This window comes from Pinus tabuliformis, chromosome 4_2 (assembly GCF_031772625.1).
Source record: "Pinus tabuliformis cultivar Carrire ecotype Pingquan chromosome 4_2, CPIR1, whole genome shotgun sequence".
Lineage (NCBI taxonomy): Eukaryota > Viridiplantae > Streptophyta > Pinopsida > Pinales > Pinaceae > Pinus > Pinus tabuliformis.
In genome coordinates this window covers 880145843-880168212 of record NC_142304.1, presented here as the reverse complement: position 1 = coordinate 880168212, position 22370 = coordinate 880145843, and the positions used below count along the sequence as shown (strand labels likewise).

The 22370-nt window shown below is 37.1% G+C and overlaps 1 protein-coding gene across 1 annotated transcript in view; it reads right to left on the bottom strand.

Annotated features, from left to right (window-relative positions):
* Positions 1-5468: 5468 nt before the first annotated feature.
* LOC149172506 (uncharacterized) overlaps positions 5469-22370 on the bottom strand; it is a 287733-nt gene continuing 270831 nt past the window's right edge. Inside the window, exons 34-47 of the mRNA XM_089426345.1 lie at positions 21628-22260; positions 19626-19838; positions 17587-17690; positions 11490-11785; positions 11244-11328; positions 10750-11061; positions 10154-10549; positions 9673-9988; positions 9236-9394; positions 8942-9105; positions 6584-6773; positions 6184-6453; positions 5879-6085; positions 5469-5564 (exon numbers count right to left, since the gene is read on the bottom strand). Coding sequence (XP_089282471.1) covers positions 5469-5564; positions 5879-6085; positions 6184-6453; positions 6584-6773; positions 8942-9105; positions 9236-9394; positions 9673-9988; positions 10154-10549; positions 10750-11061; positions 11244-11328; positions 11490-11785; positions 17587-17690; positions 19626-19838; positions 21628-22260 — 3441 coding nt within the window. The remainder of the gene's footprint in view (positions 5565-5878; positions 6086-6183; positions 6454-6583; positions 6774-8941; positions 9106-9235; positions 9395-9672; positions 9989-10153; positions 10550-10749; positions 11062-11243; positions 11329-11489; positions 11786-17586; positions 17691-19625; positions 19839-21627; positions 22261-22370) is intronic.

The following is a 22370-nucleotide window of genomic DNA, read 5'->3' as shown; positions in this document are numbered from 1 at the left end:
GCAAAGGCAGCTACACAGAGCCACGCAGAGCTAGAGGGACGCAGTTTTTCTACAAGCTAAGTGCTGGGCAGAAAATTCGTCAGAAGAAGGAAGCAGATCGCATAGTGAGGGAATACTTCGTCAATGATTTCTTGCCAAGGAAATCAATATTTCTCATTTGTTGAGCAGCAAAGGAGCAGTGACTTACCAGCTCCATCAAGGAGTGGTTAAGTCAACCTAGTGAGAAAGAGGGAGTTGTTCGACATTTTTCGAAGGATATGGCAACTAGCGGCTTGAGGGATCAGGACAAGTTGGACGGGGCTTCCAACTATGTCATCTGGAATGCTAGAATGTCTTTCCTTCTAGATGAGCATGCCCTTAAGACGTATGTTGATAGTGTGGTAACTATCCCAACGGATGTAGATCCGTCGAAGAATTACAGAACTAAGATGGCAAAGGCCCAAGGATGATCCTTGATGGAGTCAAGGATCACGTGGTGTGCCACCTTGCTAGCAATGGAACTTCTAAGGAAATGCGGGATGCTTTGGCCACATTGTATCAGTGATCTTCCAAGCAGCGGAAGATGTATTTAGAACAAAAGTTGAGATCTGCTCAGATGCAGAAGGGAGAACGTGTGGATCCATTCCTCACGAAACTGAAGGAGACCCGTGATGAGTTGTTGACTGCGAGGCACACACCTCAGGATTCGGAGTTAGTGAGACTGGCTCTAAATTCCATCTCGGATGAATGGCAAGTCTTTCTCTAGAGTATCCTGGGCAAAGCGGCATTGCCAAATTGGGACAAGATGTGGGAAACTCTGAAACAAGAAGAGCTTGGGAGAGACATGCTCAAGGTCAAACTTGACGGAAGCAACAGCAGTAGTGGGTCGAAGCCCAAAGTAGAGGAGGAGGATAACACAACCCTTGCATCGAAGGGACATCAGGGGCAACAGAGACAAAAGAAGGACATCTCCAAGGTGAAATGTTTCAGATGTGGCGAGATGGCCACTATGCATTCCAGTGTCCTTTGAAGAAAAAAGGCAGGATGAGAAGCATGATTCTAAGGTTGCAGCCGCAAAGATTGAACAAGAGGAGTTCACCATGATAGCCAAGATACCTCCAAGAGGGAGGTGGGTTGATATAGAACAGTAGTTTGATAGAACTACAGATGGGCAGGTCCTTGAGGAGCCCACCTCTTGGATCATCACCTTACTACGGGAGCCCATGATCAGTAGTAGCAGGATGGAGGAGTTTTAAGTTGGTGCCATGGAGTGTTGATTCGACAGATGTAGTAGTTAGTAGCACCAGAATGTGAGAAACGCAGAGCAGGGAGGCACAGTGTAGAGCTTCAGCAGCGCAGTGGCTTTAGAAGAGAGCTTAGGACTAGCAACAGTTAGGATTTCAACACCAAGGTGCATCCACCGAATACTTGTCCAGTCTTGGGTGCTTTCAGTTACTTCTCTCAGCAACTGAGTTGCAGTACAGATGCAGTGTTAGCAGTGGTAGTGCTAGCAGAATAGCAGATGCAGCATTTGAGAGGGAGCTACAATACAGATATAGCATTGGCAGTGGTAATGTCAAAGGCAGCAGTACAGTAGCAGCAATAGCGTAGTAGTTGGTGCACAACATGTCAGACATCAGCAGTGTAGAGGTCGATGCTTCAAAGTCAGAGCAGTGTGCAATAGCATTGTATTGCTAGAGCACATTCCTCGCTAAGAGGGAGTGTTGATTTGGGGTAGCATCGGATGTGCTCTAAGCCTCAAATTTTGCAAGGAGGCCCGGGCACATGTATTCCAAAGAACCCAGAAAGTGTTTTTGGAAATTCCACCCAGAACTGATTTTATTAAAATAATTAATATTTTTAATGGCGTTCCTAAGTCTCAACTTAGGAAAATTAAAATATTAATAGATATTAATCTAATTAAGGGTGAAACTTCTAGAAAAAGACACGGATCAAACAAAAACAATCTGAGCCTTTAATTATTATTTAATCTAGTCCGTTGGTTGTCCAACAGGAAGATATAAGAAGGAGCTTGAGGGTCATTTGGAAAACACACCGAGAGATTAAGGAAATTGATTTTTCTCAAGTGAGAAGTTCTCAGCAAGAAAAATCGATAGAGGTGATTTCGTGCGGCATAGGGGCAGGGATAACTTCCAGAGAGAAAGTGAGATTCTCAATTGGAGTGTCATCAACAGAGAGAGGCAGAGAGTGATCCAGTATCCTTGACGCAAACGCTGACGCAGAGCCAGAAGGGCCATGCAGAAGCAGCACAGAGGGAGAGAGAAAAAGTCGAAAATCAGAGCAGAGAGTCACTTTTAACAGCCAGAAGCCGAGGTGTGAGACCGGGAGGCTGAGAGCAGTGACTCTGGGCTACTGATCGATACCCTTTCGGGCGACGTTGTGCCTGAGAGGGTTGACATTGGGATAGCATAGAGGCATGCAGAGGCAGCGCAGGGCCTGCTAGGGGCACCTCATCCCGCAACCAGAACAGCTGGGATTTTATCAATGATTGTGTGAGGTAATCTCATTAAATTTTCTGCGAGTATTTCTCTCTGTCACTGAATAACCCTATGACGTATTCAGTGGTGTATTCAGAATTTCCTACTGCTTAATAATAATAAACCCTCAGAGTTGTTGCACCGGGTTTCTCACATTGGGTTTTTCCGAGGACTATTGTCCAAAAATAACGGTGTCCTATGTGTTTCTATTTTCCTTGCTCAGTTTCTATGTTTCAAAATCATATTTAATTTGGTGTAAGTTGCTTCAGTAATTTATTTCAATATTTCAAGAAGAAATCTGAAATAAGTTTGTAATGTAATATACAACCTAGGTGAAGTAGATTCAACTGGTTGCAGTAGGATTCCTAAGATTGTTAGATCTGGGAATTTTCACACACTGGACCTTTAAAAGAACACAAAATACTCATAGCACTCATGTTTTTCAAGAGTATTTTTTTTGCTATTGGTACTCATTTTGGGAACCACTCATTGAGTTTTCATCTATTATTGCAACACTGGTTGACATCTCCATAAATTTTTATCATTACAAGGGAGGAAAAAGATTATGGAGTGTGCATAAAGAGCTGATCCCAAATTGGCTTCCCACATATTAATCCAATTTTAAACCATTTATTGTTTGACACACCATGTTCAAGCATTTTATCTTTCTCTACTCATTTGCAGGATGACATTTCATGCAAAGATATTCCTGAATAAACTCTAAAGCTTTCCCGAATAGATCTTTTAATCTTCTCATGACATACTTCTTTTACCAAACTGCTGGCTTTGATAGGAAAATCCCCAGTATCTTCCTAAGAATAGATTGGCCAGGAAGACAGCATCCACACAACCAAACTACTCTCCTCACAATAAATAGCATTCTAGAGACCAAAATACTGTCAGCGCCAGCTTCTGCACCTTTGATATTGGGAGTTGAGGCTGTTAGCCTAGCTATCTTTGCTGGACAACTATTGTTCAGTAAGCAATTTCAGATCTCTAAAGTTCATGATTGACTCTATGTAAAAGGACAAGGGAAAAGATGCTTCCAGTGTTGTGAAAATCGCGATAAATTCAAATTATCGCGATTTTTTCAACACAATGATTTTATCGCGATTTTTATATGAAATTATCGCAGGTTTTTTTTTTGGCCGATTTTTATGAAATTATTGCAATAATTTGAAATTATCGCGATAAATTCGAATTTATCGCGATAAAAACCGAAAAAATCGCAAGCTTCGCGGCAGCGAGGTTTTATATAGTTTTTTTTTTGGTTTTTTGAGTGGGGCAGCTTAATGATCAAGTCTAGGCCCTAGTATTGATATGCTATTCATGGTAATGTAAAAGTGACATTCTCCTTCATCTTCATTTTCATCTTTTTACTTAAATTTTTAACACTACCATGAAATGACTCAGGATGTTTGAGAGTGGTTCCGGCCTCATTGGATTTCATATGGAGAAAGTAGAATTTTAGATTTCATTCAAAATCCAGCAGACTTATCAATTTTTCAGGATTGGGAGATTGTAATGTTTCCAGGTGACACCACCTGCCCGGGCTACCCTTGCCACCAGTAGAGGGCGTGGTCTACCTCCTATAGCTCCTACTTCTAGTTCTTCAACTTCTAGAGCATAGCAGACTCCACTACCAACTCCACCAGCACCAACATCTACATGTAGAGGGAAAGGGAAAGTTGTGGCATTTTCTCACAAGAGGGGCAAAGGAAATCAATAGGATTAGACTTTAGTTATTTTCTTCATTTTATTGTATATGACATTATGACATGATGAGATACATTATTATATTTTTTGTTGATATTTTGAGGCTGAGCTGGGACTCGGGAGTCATGACAATGTTATGTGTGATTTTAGCACTAGAAATGATATTAAAGATCGTATATATTAGTTCTTTTATCATATTTATGTGTCAATGTATTTATTTTATGTTGTAGATGGTTTAGATATTAAAAAAATTGAAAAAAAATGAATGTTTTTGTACCAAACGATTTTTTCCCAATTATTTCCCGATAATTACGATTTTTTCCGATTTCTTCCTCGCGCCGATATTATCCCGATAACGATTAATGCAACATTGATGCTTTCTGATACTACTCTGTAAAAACCAGCATACACTAAGAAGGCCAGTCAGGGCTACACTTAGGCTCATGGACTACTTCTAGTTCTAACAGTTATTATGTGCACGGATGGAGGAAATTTTGCATCATGAAACATTCCAATAGATCTTGTCTATTGAAACTTGAACACAATGTTTGTTATGGTAATCACAACTCAGGCTTTGCAAACTTTCACATTTTGCTTTGTTCTGATATATAAGAAATAATGTTTCGTTATCGTGAATTTATCAGCAGGTGTCTGGCATATAACTTATTGCCAATATCGGGGAAAATATTTTAAATTATCAGAAATAATCGAATAACTCACCAAAAAAAAATTACAAAATAGACATTTTTTTCAATTTTTTAATCTAAAGCACCAACAACATCAAAAAATGCATTGCTATATAAATATGACAATAAAACTGATATAAGATGTCAAGTGGTCCATCACACATCGATATTGAAATATGATATCTGTCCTTAGTAATAATTCCTGAGAGGACAATACAACATCACATCAAAACGATAATAAACGTATCCCATGAAATGAATCATGGCAATGAAAACAACAGATTCCCCTTGTTTGCTTGACAGAAAAGGGTCACATTGTCCTCAAAGTTCAATCTCTTAACTCACTTTGGAAAATGAGGATTTAAAAAAACTCAAGAATCTGGTTATAAGGTATATTAAGGCAGACAGAGCAATAATTTCCATATTATTGCTATAATTTCAAAACCTCAAATTATCATGATAAATACAGGGAATAATATTGCCACATCAGAATTTGGTGATATTGTTGCAATAATGGTGATATTATCGTGACAATTGTAACACTTTAGAAAACATGATTTGCTTCTATGTAGGAGGCATTTAACTGTAATCAAGAAGAAGATAGATAGCAATTTAATGAGTCTATTATCTGGATAGGAACAGCCAAAAGTGTGACAGGAGAAATATAAAGGGAAAGAACAGTGAACTAAGCAAAAATAGAGTTAAAAAAGCCAATGTTACAAATATCCGCATAGGAATAAAATCGGCAAGTGGCTGGAAAAACAAAAAAATTGAAAAAAATATTGATAAAGATCAACAAACATCAGCAAAATTAAAATACTGCCAAAATATCGGTAAAAATCAGCAAACATCAGCTCAACCAAAATATCGTGATTTCACGGTTTTTTCGCTATAAAATTGGGGTGTTTGCAAAACTGGAAAAAACATCCCTGACATAGTATTTGGCATGATAAGTTTCATGTATAGATGTTAGAAATTGACCTGATAAGGGAAAAGTACCTGATAAGGAACTTCAAATATGAACACTTCATTCCAGTTTACTGCACCAATAGAATGATTGTTTGTCTCTGTCATCAATGGCCTAACACATCTAGACCTTGCACTCTGAGGAAAGGGTTTTTGATCCTCTGATGTTTGTGTCGCAGTAACTAAACGGAGAGCACAAAAGAAGTTTTTCCCGTTGCCATCTTCAGTCAACATTAACTCCTGTGAAACAAAGCACGAAGAAAACCCAGAAAGATACCATCAGAAACAAATTTAATAGTTATCCAACAAAAGACAAGTATTGAAAGAATATCATATACCCTCGCGTCTAAAATATGAATAGCAACATAGTATCGAGAAGCCTTTGTCTCCGTGACAGCATTCAATCTGTCAGGAAACCTTGGAGGTGGAAGGTGCACAAGAACATTTCTATCAGGCTTCAATAGCTCAATATCTTCAAAATTGTCTCTGTACTGCCGGATATACAAATCACATCCAAGTCTATTCTCGATGATTAATTTTTCAGAATCATCTACTTGTAGAGCAGATGCATTCTGATCCACTGCCAGTTCACCGTAGTCATTAATATCCTGTTTTCATTGTGAGGATTCAAAAATAAATAGTATAAATTAGTACATATATACGATGACTATATGAAACAGCCTCAAGAAAAAACTTACTAAAACAGTGACTAGGAAGAAAGCACATTCAAATAGAAACCTTTTCAAGCCGCATTGCCATTCGGGCCTTCTGTTCATGCTCTATTTGACTTCTCCAAGCAAGTATCGATCCTACGAATGTTTCTACATTTGCTGATGTGATATTCAAATTTACTATATTTGTTGCCGTAATTCGAACACGTTTCCCAACTCTCAATGGCAAGTCAGAATTAGCATCATATGCTTCATATCTACAGATAAAAGCAACAACATATCAACTCACCATCATATGCTTTATATCTACAGATAAAAGCAACAACATATCAACTCACCTGCCATACAATGCTAAGCCATGCCACTTGACCTATTTTATATATCATATCCTAATTGTGGAACTACAATGCATTTGATGTTGTATTACAGATTTAACAGGTCACAGTAATCTATTAAAAATGATTGCATGAGGGGTGGCAGGTGCTGTCAGGTCAGAGCAGCTGGTGGGAGGGGTGGCAGAAGGGCAGTTCATTCTTGACCCCAAAGGAAATCAGGAAAGTTCCTTTACATGGGATCAAGGTAAAGCTACCAACAATCAAGCAGAAGCTTTGGCCCAGCTTGAGCAAATGATAATTTTGAAACAAGAAGGGATATACCAGATCGGAGATAGGGGACTTGTCAGCAACTATCATGCATATGGTATATAGATCGTCACCACAAAAACCACAGCTGAGCAGATTGACATCTTTAGCTGGTGGGGAAGTTCGGGGGTGTGGGTGGTTTTCGTGGCATGTGAGTTCATTCTTGACCCCAAAGGAAATCAAGAAACTTCCTTTGCATGGGATCTAGGTGAAGCTACCAACAAGCAGAAGCTTTGGCCCAATTTCAGTGTATGACAATTTTGAAACAAAAAAGGATAACCCAGATCTGGGTGATGGGGGACTATTCGGCACTGTCATGCATATGATCTATAGATCATCACCACAAGAACAACAGTTGAGCAGATTGACATTCAGAGAACAAAAGGAAAAAGCAGAGAGCTTTGAACCGGTGAACAACTATCATGTATTAAGAATTTAAGAGAGCAAAATTAATCAGCAGATGAGAGATCAAATGGAACTTGTAACCAGAAATAATGAGAATAAAGAGGGGAAACTTAGTTTTTTGGCTCCTACAGTAATTCTTTCTTTAAACACATAGCCAACAATAAATCAATCCAATATAATGGACAAGTGACAAGCACTGTGGGAAAGGTGTAATGCATCAATAATGGAACCAAGCCTCTGAGTATCCTCACACTTCACTTCACAGGAGGTCTACCTTTATTGCCCTGCCAAGAAGGGAGGAGGTAATGAACGTGGTATTTCTTTCAATAACAAACTGGATGCTGTTTCTCCCCCAGAATCAGTCACCCTCAAACTTTGCTAGAGACAGAGGGTTGGGATGAATTTGGTGAGACTGGCACCAATGCAGGATTGCAACTTGCAAGCAGTATAGACAGTTGGAAGTTGAGCATTTGAGTAAAATCGGGGATAATGGGAAGGCCAACTCTCATGGGAATTCCAAGAGATGTGCAATTTGCAAAAACGCCGACCTGCACAGAGGTATTACCACTACACCAAAGCACAGGAATGTCTCTCTCTCTATCTATGGAAATGGGAGGGCTGGAGCAAAGTATGGGAGAAAAGAAACTTATTGAAAATGCAGACATTTCAAAGACAAATTATTGGTCTAAGTATGCAGATGGAAACAACCAAGAACAAACAAGATGCTGCTGGACATTAGAGTGGAGAACAGTAACCAGAGATTAGAGGAAGTGGAGAAGAAAATGCAACTATTTTAGGACTGAATATCAAAGCTGGAAATGGAGAACAGGCCAGTCTCTAATGCAATAAAGTATGCAGCTTCCCATATAGTGGCGAATGAGAAAGATATTGTTCAGCATAACACAGCTCAAGATAAGAGAGACTCATCAATCATCTTCTAGTCAAAGGACGGTAGCAAGAATGAATGCCCCCAGAGAGCACGGTCCCAAGCTAAGAAGGACTCATCAATCATCTTCTTGTCAAATGCCGATAGCGAGATGAATGCCCCCAGAGAGCATGGTCACTATAATTCCTCAATGATGTACTGTTTTGTAAAGTAGCCCTGCTTTTAGGCCAGTTTGTTAGGATTTACACAAGCAGAGCAGCTAACTCTAGTAATAGAACTATAAGAATAGAGAAGATAGGAGACAATTATGCTGTTATTTTGAGAACTTTTGAAGCCTTTAAAACAGTTTTCCTCCATAAAATTTTGTATAAGACTGGCGGATGGTTCAGCCGCAGCCCCCTTTTTAATACAACTATAACTGTTTCTGTAAGTATTTAAAACAAAAAAATCAATTGCTGATCTTTCCATAATGAGAACAAAGTGTCATAGTTACTTGAAAATTCCATCAAATGGTTCAATTAGAGGCTCCCATGCTTCCAACTGAGGATTGAAAGTGGAAGTAGCTACTGATGAGACAACTACCACATTCAATGCTTCCGGTCGACCATGTGCAGCAAGATTTATATTTGTCAGAGTACTGTCCACTAGAGGTGTCACCTGTACACAATAATGAAAAAGCTCTTAGGCTAGCATGCCTTAGCAAAATGTAAAGAGTGTATGCACTAATTCAGTTCAACCAAAAAGAGTTCCAATTGCAAGTTTTCAAAATTAAATAAATCTTACATACCATTCCACGCAGATTATCCAAAAGTGTTACTGATAAACAACCAATCTTCATTTCACCACTAAAGTTCTCGTGCAATTTTTGTTTCCCAGTCTCTGCAAGCCCATATGCCATCCGACTTGCTGGTCTTTTCTGGTCAGGCATTGCAATAAATGTGCCAGCCTGTAAAATGTGCACATGGTAAAATCAATCATTTGATGAGAGAGGATAAAAATGAACTTGATACTTTTGCTATATATAAAATTGCCATGGATTTCTCATTACAAATGTAAAGTAAAACAAAGAAGATGTATATGTGCCAATCTCTTGAAATTATGATAACCAAAATCACTTTTCATTTTCCCTTTAAACAATAAAACATACTGATTTTCAATCAATCATTCTCACAATTTCAAATATAAACTAAGAGCAAGACAGTCCATAAATAAATTCTGACAAACCTGGTTTTCAACTCTCCATAAGCTACAACCAGATGACCCCTTGAGACCTGGCATGCTCCAGACAGGTTTCTTGGACATATTTGCCTGGATTACAAGGTCCATACGCACACAACGCACTGTGTCTAAGGGAGGTAGAGTTGCCGATCTTGAAGCTATACAACCTAATGATACAAAACCAGGAGGTGCGACAGGGAACAACATAAAAGCATCTTCAAGACCCTTCCCTGGTATTTGTGTTTTCTTAAATTTAACAGGTTTCTCAAGACGTCCAGAATTGTCATCCCTCAGAACTACACCCAAACCCGGTGGATCCAACCTAATGTCATTCAAACAATATTTAACTTAATGGGTAATGGTTTACATAAAGGAAAAAAAATATAAATGTACACAACCACATTAAAATCTATAATTAAATATCACATTATATTAAACAGGTGCACTAATAATTTTTAAAGAAAAAAAGTTAAAGACTAAACATTACCCTTCAACAATGCTGTCACCAATAATAACATAACCAGGAGGTGGTACAGGTCGCCAAATGGAAACTGTACGTCTAGAGTCACTGTCCTTATCCCACCATATAAGATCGAACTGTGAGGTTGACATATAAGAACGAGCCAACCTGGCCATGGATGCTGTTCTATCCCATCGAGGGATGCTTGGTCCACTATCCACCCCATGCTTGCTTCCCACATCAGATTGTGCATTCATTTCAGAATATGTTGTCTCCTCATGCAAATTCAAATTAGCAAAGTTTCGGTGCAGCATTTCACACAGATCACAGGCTGCAGATTTTGGAGGAGGTTCAACAGATGTGTGCGCAAAGAAAGAACCAACAGCATTTTCTATCCACCAAATACTGAAGCCAGATTGATCCCTTCGAATAAAAAACAGCAAGTTTAAGAAATCAAGGTACAAATATTCACTGTTTCAACTCACAGTATAAATCATATATAAAGATCTATCATGTGGAAATACAACATGTCAGCACTGGTTATTTCTACAACCCAGTGCAATTTTCATATTATCAAAGAATGATGGAACAATTAAAAAGGTAAAAAAAGAAATAAGAGATACCTTGAATTAGGAGGACTGTAGTATATACAATCAGAAAACATAGCAGAAGTTAGAAGATCAGATCGAATACAATTAACAACACTAGTTGATGGAGGAGCTTTGCCAAATTGTGCAACACAACCAAGAACAGTATATCCCTCAGGTGCTATAGGCATCCACAGTGAACACTCCACGTCTTCATCTTGATTATAGGACTCTGCTTCCAGATGATTTAAACTAAAGAATGACCAAACTAATTGAAAGCCAAGAGGTTTTTTCACACGGCCATAAGTATTGCTGACTGCCATCACAGCTTGAGATGGAGGCACAGATCTGGAAATAAGATGCACTAATCGTTAATACCTATGAAGAGATACTATGCTTAATACTTCTGTGGTGACAATTAATTACTACGCATTAAATTATCCTAGTCAGGACAAAGACAAAAAAACCCATATCACAGATAACAGATCAATCTTTAATCTAATACCATACACATAAGTCAATTTACATACCCCAGTGTAATACAGTCACCTAGAATAACATAATTTGAAGGAGGGCGGGGCCTCCAAATAGCTATACGCTGATTAGAACCATTACCTGTTTAAGATAAGGCCCAGTTTATGAAAAGCAAAGTAGAAGAAAACACCAAAAAAAACGAAGACAATTTGTCATTGTTTAACACAAATACGAAAGGCAAAACCAAAAATAGAAGGGACAATTTTTGAAGCAATAATTGAGTAAGTTACTGCACTCCAAACCTCTTTTATCAATCCAAATTCTATCAAAATGTGTGCAACGCGATAAGGCATTGGCACTTCCAAATTGCAAAGCTGAAACTGTTTCATCTTGTAACCGAAGCAAAAGGCGCAGAACACTCAGAGAAAGATGAACATAAATATCTGTTGTCATAACTGAAACATTAGTCTTATCCTGGACACAGGTATATTCGCCTGATATATCCACTGGATCAAGTACAGCAAGACCGGAACCACTTTCAACAGTAAGGCCTTTAACAAATGCACGGATCCATCTATCATTTTCTTTTGCAGCATACCTATAGTCAACAAGTATAAATTTACACTAGTAAGAACTAAGCAATATTACAAAAGCTGTTTTGTTAGTTTTCAAGTCCAATAATTTGACAACTAATGCTAAATTGAACAAAACAAAAAGAAAAACAAAGTATATATATCAACTACATCATTAGTTAATATGAAATCCATCATAACAATTTAATTATCTTTCTTCAAGCTTCCAATACTAGGCAAGAATACAATATTCATTTTGCTTTCTTTGAAAACTGAAAAAATGAGGAACAGAATCAGCATTCCACATTAGTTAAACCAGATTTGTATAGAATTTTGATGTCTCTGAGAAACAAGCGCTTTAATCTTGCTTACATAGGAATTTCCCTTGCACTCCCATTTCATATTGACCTAGATGTACTTCGCAGTCCCCATTGAGCTTTTAAAGGTCAATGGTGTTGGAAAATTTGTCATTCATGTCAAAGGGTGAATGGGCCAGCACTTGTTTGGTGATTTGCATGCACAAAGCAAGTGAATTTGGGTACAACGCCCTCTAGATTGGTAGCCCTTGTTACGCCATTTCGTTTGATAGGTGGCACACCTTGTGGGTCGTCTTGGTTGGAGAGATATTAATTTTTGAATTTTGATGTCCCAAGGATAGGTTTAGCACCAGCATTTGCCTCAAATGTTTATGACCTTATCACTCCATTTGCCTCAAATCATGTACTTTGAATAATACAAAACTTAATTTCTTTAAAGGGCTAAAAGTATCCTCTTACAGGTCGGCTCCAGGAAAAGGTGGTCCTTGTTCATGGATCAGGTCAGCCCCATTAGGCCTCCCTTCTTCCCCATATATTACCTCATCATGGAGCATCAAAACACCATCAACTCGGCATCTCTAAGGCAAGTAGATCTGTGGAGGAATCCGAAGTGATCAGAAGAAAAGAAACTGGACATGAAGCACAATGACCAAGGCTCTGAATTCAAATTCTTCAAGCATTTTTTGAGACATATTTCGCTCTGCATCTACGGGATCCTTTTCCGAGGTTTTTCTTCGCATGTTCTCATGCAGATCTGAGGTTTTTGATGCCCAATTCAAACCTTCTCCTGAGGCAGAATTCGGCCCTGTCATATGGTAACTTTCTGAGGTAATTTTTCAGGCTATTCCTGGACCCATCATGTGGCAGAAGTTGACCTTTGAAACATTCATCTGGGACCTATTTTCACTGATCTCACGCTACCTTCTGTGGCTGGTCCAAATCTTTTTAGGACATAGATTTCTGAGGTATGATTGTATCTCCTTTTACTCGCTGAAGTATTCCCCTGAAGCAGATCCAAGGCTCTCCTTATGTGACTAATTTAGGGCCTATCTGAAGTAACTGTCCGTTCTTCCCTGAAGTCCTTTTTGGATCTGTTCTAGGGCAAAGTTCAGCCCTGGTTAGGGTAGTCTTAAAGCCACCTTCAGAGGACATCTTGAGTTCATAACTTCATACTGAAGCGAACAAAGTTCCTTCTTCAAATTAATTACTCCAGAAGACTTGGAATACAAAGATATCCATGAGAATACAAATATTATATATTAAATGTGTGCATAAGAATGATGATAGAATGAGAGTGAGAGGCTTGCTTATATACCAAGCAGGTGTCTCTTCATGGAGAGTCATGTCTCATTTAGACATGACTCTTCAACCTAATTCCTAATTAACTAATCATTATTTATGATTGTTATCATTTACATTATTTTACATTATTTCCTATATATTTATTCATAACATTGCCTTCTTCCTCAAAAAGTGTTGCCCTCAAAGCTTGTCAATGAAAAAGGCTTATCTCTTTTTCAGTTTCCAATGTCTTCTCGTTTCGGAACCATCATCTTCATTGATACAAGTTGATATAATCTTCTAAGTGACAAACAAAACTGTCACCCTGAGAAGGGATCAGACCATCCTAGATTAATCTTCTATGTAATATTATGATCATTGGAATTTTGTAACAACTTGTCATCATAGGACTGGATTGAGGTTACATCACTATTCTCTAGAACATGTGTTTGTTGTTTCTGTTCTGAATGGTCCCGATATGTAGCATGGTTCAGTTGTCTACTCTCATGATTCAGATGTTGATATGGAAATTTTTTGGTTTGACTTTACCTTATTGGGGGTGTGGCAATTTTTTTTATTTTCTTCTAGCGAAGATGTTGAGTTGGTTACGGAACATTCACTTGGGATGTTCATTGTCTGAACTCCAACATCTAAGTTTCTATTTTCTTCAACTTGCTTGTCTTCTTCCTGAGTTGTGACATTCACTGGATCGGTATTTGTTGTTTTTTCGTCAACTTGAATTCCTACATTTGATGCTTCCTTCTCGACAAGTTGGTGTACCTTGTTTTCTAATGACTTCTTATCCTTCTTAAGTTTCATAATTTGCATCAGTAATTTTTGACTATGGTTTTTAAGTCGAGAAACTTCTTCACTTTTGTCAGCAGTGATCTTGTCAACTTCTCCTTACATATTTTGTAGAACTTTTTTACCTTCTTGAAAAATTACTTTTGAAATATCTTGTATGTCATTTGGCATTACTGAATTTGGCTTCAATGTAACATCTTGAAATGTTATTTTTTTCCTTTTGTATGAAAATGTCTAGAACTTCTTTTTCATATTCAGGATGAAGGAACCTATGGTTTCCATCCATCTGGATCCCAGAATAATGTCACGTGGTTCAGTCCATAGGGATTGAACCAAGAATTGCGATATAAATGTATAATCGCCAAAGTTTAACAGTAAATCAGTTATTTCGTATTGTTTTCTTTAAACAGTCTAATTTTTTTATTATATTTGTCTCCAGAACTACTAATTGGTTTGCGATTTTAGGCATTATATAATTTGTATCTTCGGCGCGAGAGATAGCAATAGTGACATCTTTTCCTGCGAGAGTTCCTTTAATTTTAAATAGTACTTTAGCATAACCGATTAAGGTCTCTAGAAATCTTTCTTCTTTTATCTCCAATTTAAACTCCATTTTTTTTCAGCTTTTAATACTCTTTTTTCTACTTAATAAGGTATAATCTATCTCCCTTTTTATACCCTTATATATATAAAATTCTCAATCTAACCCTTTTCCTTTTTATTTGAGTACTTTTTGCTAACCTTCTTCGTTAATAAACTCTTTACTTCACGAATAACCCTTCTCCTCTTATAATTATATATTGAGACTTATATGTAGACTTAAAACGTCTCAATAATATTCTAATTTTTCTGTTTTGTTTAATAAAATAAGTTTCCTTAATCTTCCACGTATTCAGTGGTTATTTGACTTGACCTATATAATTAACTATATTATAAGTTTTTATATATTACCTTTTTTATATAATATAGAACTTTCTAAAACCTTGCTCTTAATAAATCCGTAACTTCACTTTATAAAACCATGCTTTTTAATAAATCCAATTCATGTATAACCCTTCTCCCTAATAAATCATTAACTTCACAAATAGCCACGACCTTTTCATTTGTCGTGACTTTTGGCAATGATGTATGAAATGGTTTGATTGTCCATTGGCTGGAGGCAGGACAAACATTGAGAATCGAGAAGGATGTGGGCAGACATCAGTGGAATTCGATGGAGGATCTTGGGTGGTTGCTGACTGTTACAAGGACCAGCGAGAAAAAATGGTTGCAGGAACAACTGAAAGTTGTCGACGATGGTCGGATTTTGTGGTTCGAGTAGGGAAGAATGGACAAAAGGCAATGCTTCTTCTACCTGTATTATCTCCCAATTGGTATCACGGTAGAGTTATGGACTGAGATTTTCAGATAAACCACAAACCAAAAAGAGTGATTTTAGCGGTGATTTTGTCGACTAGGATGAGAGTTAGAAGTAAGGCAATCATGTATGTAGGCAACAACACAAGTATCGTGGAGGAAGAAGAAGATGGCGAAACTTGCGTTGAAACAGAGATGAAGCGCAGCGGTGAATAGGGATGACAATAATTGTTGGGAATCCATTGGACAACATACCAAAAGTTAGGCAGACAGTCATGACTGTAGTGTTGTGGCTAGTTGGTTGCAGATCGATTCGCCGGATAATGGCATAGGCAGAGTGGCCGGATGATGGCAAAAGCAATCTAGTAAGTTTTTATTTTTATTTTATTTGTTTTAATAGGTAAGTTTAATTTCTATGATCTTTTGTCTTTTTAATGTGTAATTTTATTTTATTTTATATATAAATTTTTTTTAATAATCCCTTGTTTTATAATACATATTTTTTATATGATTTTTTTTAACCCTGTATATTTTTTTTAATATATAATCTTTACTTTTCTTTTCTTTTTATTATATCTCTCTCTCTCTCTCTCTCTCTCTCTCTCTCTCTCTCTCTCTCTTGATCTCTCTCGATATATATATATATATATATATATATATATATATATATATATTATTTACTTATAAAAAAATTCTTGTCTTTTTTTATTTATAATTAACTCTTTCTATGTGGCCAAAACCCTGATCGCGAGACGGAGAAACTTTGATTGTAGCTAAACGCTTAAACTGCAACAGCAATAAGGTTGACGAAGAGTCGATGGCCAGGGGCCTAGATCAGAGAGCGTGGCTCTGTGCAGGGGTGAAGCAGCCAAAGGATTGAATGCTCTGGTACCAAATGAAGCAAACAAAGTTCCTTCTTCAGATTAATTACTCCAGAAGACTTGGAATATAAAGATATCTATGAAGATACAAATATTATATATTAAATGTGTGAATAAGAATGATGATACAATGAAAGTGAGAGGCTTGTTTATATACCAAGCAGGTGGCTCTTCATCGAGAGTCATGTCTCATTAGACATGACTCTTCAACCTAATTACTAATTAACTAATCATTATTTATGATTATTATAATTTACATTATTTTACATTATTTCCTATATATTTATTCATAACACATACATTGTATTACTTCAAGCTTGTCTGAAGTAGATTGGAATCTGTCTTCAAGAACACTTTGTGGAAATTCAAGTAACTGCTTAAAGGAAATCACAGGCATCATTTTAGAGCAGCTCTTCAAGCTGTCTTTGTAGCAGACTTTAATATCAGACCTGATGAAGTTTTGGAACAGGCATTGAAGTCATTCTTGGAGTAATTGGAGTCATTCTTAAGCAGGCATTGGAGTCATTCTTGACCAGGCATTGAAGTCATTCTTGCGGAAACTTTGAAGAACTTGTAAAGCAAATCAAAGACAGAGTAAGCGCAATTGTCTTGATGATCTGATATATGCATTTTATTGTTGAATTATCTACAGATTGCATATGACAAGGGGCAGAACTGAATTTGTTTGAATGTTGCTGTAAGTGGGCCATTGTCCCTGGTATGGGAGCCCAAGAAGATTTTGATTTATCTTTTATTCTATAGAGTGGCAGGGTGGTGCTAGGGAAGGAAGTTGTAGCTTCCTTCAGGAAGTTGTTGCCTCCTTTCAATGGATGTTGATAAACCAAGGGTTGTAGCTCCTTCTAGTAGTGACTGGTAAATATCTTGGGATTGTAACCCTTCCAGTTGTAGCTGGTAAACAAAAAGTTGTTGCTTACCTTGTAATATAAATATATTGTTCATATATATCTTGTGTTGCTTTGATGTGATATTATTGGTTAATAGTTTTGATAGTAATTGTAAGAAAAAGTGAAATACTGATTCACGCCCCCTCTCAGTGTTTCCAACAATTTGTTAGACATTAAATAACTTATCTAATATTTTCTTCTGAAAATCTATTAATCACTTCATCAAATACTTTCACTTGATAATTTCTGTAAAATGTTTGGCTACAATAGACAAAGTACTAACATTAAATTGATGTCCAGTTTTGCCCGAAGCAGCTTTTCCCCTTTCAAGATATTCTCTGAAGACCATTTTGTGCTGTCATAGAATGTAAGTTCTGGAGCCACAGCCTGCAAAATTTCCACAAGGAAAGATAGCTTAGTAGATATACACCTGCTAGGGATTTTGAAATATCAATATCATGGGAAACTAGGCAAAATCCAATAAAAAAACCTGTAAAAGATAAACTAAAAGTGAAATAGGCAAAAGCAATTGGAAAACTAGGAGCAGAAAACAATATGAGCAGAACTTGCATAGTCTGTTAGGAAAAATGTCTTCAGAACTGGATTCTGTTACAAATGAAATTTTGATACGTTCTATGTTTTTCTTTAATACATGTTTGTTTTCATCAAACCATCAAAATCAAATCTTTGTTCATAAGTCAACCCTATTGCTGTTGTTGCTCACTTGATGCCGTTGTTCCCATTAATAATATGATCTCTCCCAGTAAAGTCACACGAAGTGCCCAGGAAAACTTTCCACAATAGATCCGTGTTTTGAATCTCTCCTGTCAATCTGGATTCTGAACTGCATTCAACTCAATTAACCGTCGAGATTTTATTCCCTATATCTGCTTAGCCTGTAACTTTGCTTTGAAGTTTCAGCTGTTTACTTGGGCTACCTATGAGAACTTTGTCTGAATGTCTGCCCAATTCTTAAATATTTGCACTACACAGTGATTTTTACCCTCATGATTTTACGCACCATTGCTAGAATTTGTTTATTCCAATCATTTATTCTTTGGCAGCACTTTCTATCTGATACCTGTAACCCACCCACATGGGTAACCCCTAGGAGAAAAAATTTCTCCTGTTGTTTTAGCTTGCCAGCCGGCAGCCTTATTCTGACCCACAGACATCTAGCCTCAGATGACTCTCATCCATCCTCCAGTCAGTGCTTTCTTTCCTAATGCATGTGGTCCCGAAAGGAAAAAAGTCAACTTCGTCTCAAAATGCTCAGCAAAAAATGTAGATGACATACCACATTGAAATATTTCCAAAATGTGAAGGCATCATCAAGAAAATGGCAGTCAAAGGTGGTCCAGCAGCATGTGGGAGTTTCCAAGTGGCATAACAAGAGCAGATTTTGACAGAATGAGAGATGCAATAAGTAAAAAGTGGTCTACAAAAGTAAAGAATAAAACCCAGGTGTCAAAATTCCCAGTTTCCCAAGGATGTTGGAGATCCCTCTCTCGTGCAAGATGATGTCCTCATATTATGCCACGTGGAGGTCAAATAAGTTAACGTTTGGGGTTGATCTAGCCATTGGACCTAGCAGGAATGCGCTGAGGAGTCAAAGATCCAACAGTTAGTCCAGCGAGCCAGTCAAAAAGACCAAGGGCGTTGAAGAATATTCATTATATTCTTGTTAATGACGAATATATTAAAACATAAAAGGCAATCTCTTCTCAATAGGTTTTGCAGATTTTTATAGTTATGTTGAAAACCAACTTTCTTTCTGTAAAGAGATTAAAATCATGTTCCAGATTAAAAAGGTGATTAACAAGGGAATTCTTCAAATCCATACAACATAGGTCTTAGCTGACCAAATATATTAATGCACTACTATTTAAGGTTTGGATGGGGCAATTGGGTAGTGCGACTACCTAAACCATGAATAACAAGATGCTAAAACATTGTATCACTAACGCCTTCCTTTGTAATACAATTACATTCTCCCTTTATCACGTAACATATAATACCAACATAATAAAATAATTTTTTTATAATTGAAAATTAAGATTACCTTCCAACAAATTACTTTGTAGTAATCTACTCTAAAAGGGATCTTTCGGTAAACAAGTAAGATGATAACAAAAGCCAATAATAATGAAAGTTAAAAAGCATGGAAGACATGAAATTTCATACCACCTCCCACAAAGTAACACTTTCATGGGTATTTTTAAATTCTATTTAAATTATAAATGCTTAGAAAATTACAGACACTTAACAACCTAGCCTTTGATAGAAGGAAACTAAAGAATGAAAACAATTTCAATGATATACCTGTACTTCAATAATGAAATTATTAGCTCCATTAAAATTGGTGCCATGTTCTTCTGAAACAACAGATGGACGGTGGCCCTTATTCCTTATGTCATCAGAGTCGAAAGAATATTCTTCCTCATTTAAAACATCGAAAGTCACACCATCTTCCACAGAGGCAGAATAACTGCTATCATTGCTTAAATATATTTGCTCCCCCAATTGTGAACCATTCTGGAAGAGACAAAACACATGATCTGATTTCATAAGCTATGCTGCCTTTATTGAGCCTCCATAAAGTGTAGATAAGAATAAAATTGTACAATTATACAATTATACAAACCTAAATTTAAGCACAAACTTGATGTTGAAAATTGCAAAATCTTAAATAACAACACAGCAATACCTTTAAATTTTTAGAAGCATTTCAAATCACATTCAGTTCTTAGCATGACAGCTTAAAATGTGACAATATCATAAAACATTCTTACAAGGTTCAAAACAATAAATCGGTGTTTGAAACTTTATTTCATCATATAAATCTTGTTACTTTAGTTACAAACAGCATGACAGTCACGTCAAAATGATAACAGACTACGTTTCAACTTTTAAGTTAAATATCGCATTTCATATATTCCAGCATATAAATATTGTTACTTCAGTTACAACTTGGAAGTATAAACCCACAACCAGGGCCCAAATAATATTTTTCTGAACAAGGCAAGAACAAAAAGTCAGTACAATCTTTCCTACATATATGAAGTTTTATTACGAGTCACATCCTACAACTATGTTGAAAACTACCAAGACCAAAGGCAGGTTTTACCTTAGCCAACCTGGGCAACAAGATACACTCCAACAAAATCACAAATTGCCTAATACTCAAGGTACATTCTCTTATTCATAATGGATTGATCCTTGAGCCCACAAACATTTGAATGACTCTGTTATTAAACCTAGTATTTTAAACCTTCAGGGTAGAACTCAGACTGTCATTGAAAATGAGGATCTCGAGGACCTGCCTAAAACCAGGCATCCATGAGATTGACATAACCTAATAATCCAGTTCAAATATCACAAACCAAACAGGTTCTTATATTTTTTATAAGTATTATGGTGACATATGATCAACAGACATGAAAATATCAGATTCATGTTCTTCCTGTCCTGAACATGCAGGATTTGCAATCCAGGACTAACTTGGATGAGTAGGTACAAACTCAGTCAAGTAGGGCCGGTTCTGTACCAAACCAGCTGAGTACTCGGCCAACCAAACCGACACTCTCAACTGAGCTGTTCACCGAGTATGAGTCAGCTCAGTCCAAGTTTTAAAACACTGGGTCTATTGGCCCTATTTTTTTCACTAGTTGAGAAGTTATGATGCAAAATTTCTATGTTAAGAATAAACACTTTGAATGTCAAATAAATCTCCGAGATTTCTAAAATTGAATCCTAAGGCATGTAAACTTGTCAAGCTACAATGACCAGTATGAAGAATGTCCATGAACAAATTCAATCTACTAGAACAATTTGTTACAGCATTGCATAACCAGCTGAGTACTCGGCCAACCAAACTGGCACTCTCAACTGAGCTATTCAATGAGTATGAGTCAGCTCAGTCCAAGTTTTAGAACACTGGGTCTATTGGCCCTATTTTTTTCACTAGTTAAGAAGTTATGATGCAAAATTTCTATGTTAAGAATAAACACTTTGAATGTCAAATAAATCTCAGAGATTTCTATAATTGAATACTAATGCATGTAAACTTGTCAAGCTACAATGACCACTATGAAGAATGTCCATGAACAAATTCAATCTACTAGAACAATTTGTTACAGCATTGCATAAATTAGTTTTCACACGCTTAGCTCTTTCCATTTTTAGTTGTTACATATCAAAGTCGTTACATATACAGGTGTATAAAAACAGTAAAGAGCATGCTGTGTGAAGATATAAATAAACTATTAACTAATTCAAGAATAACCAGAGTATTTTGAAATAACAGAAAAAACATGGCATGTACCTTAATTCTTATATTCTTGAAACGAAGCTTTTTCCCATATCCAATTATAATGAGGGGCTGCAAGCTAGGCGAAGAATTCCCTTTCAAGTTATCCTTTCCAATCAGACAGATTGTATTCCCACATCCATCATAAGTAAACTCATCCACATCATAAGAATCTGCAATCAGTTGTCGATGTGGAGATAAAAATACAATATCTTCTTTCTGCTCATAGAGAGATGCATTTAGGCGAACATGGTCATGCATGGTGACTGGATCATTTTGTATGTCCATTACTTCCTCCCGCCCAGTGATTATCCCCAGTGCAGGCACAAAATATTCACCTACTGCAAGCAAGAAGTCCAGAACAACAAGCAACCGTGGTTGCTGCATCCGAACCACAAAGGCTTGGGAGTCTGTCTTGACTCTCCAATCCATAACTAACATGGTTAGTTTAGGAATGTCTGACTTGGTTGCCCCACGAGGCTCATTATTAAGCCCATCATCCTCAACATCTGTCATAGACCCGAGCATTAGACGCATCTCAGGCTTTGTGCTAGGTCGCAGATCCAGAACTGACAATTTTGATAGTGTGACATAGAGATCTATTTCTGAGATCGAGGATGTTCTATATGCAACCCAAAGCCCTTGTAGCTGCACAAAGTTTTTTCAAATATGTTACTGCTGTGAAAAGTTGAAAACTACAAGAAAAGATACGCGCGCAGGTGAAATGAAAGGGGATGCCTTAAACAAAAAAAGTAAAT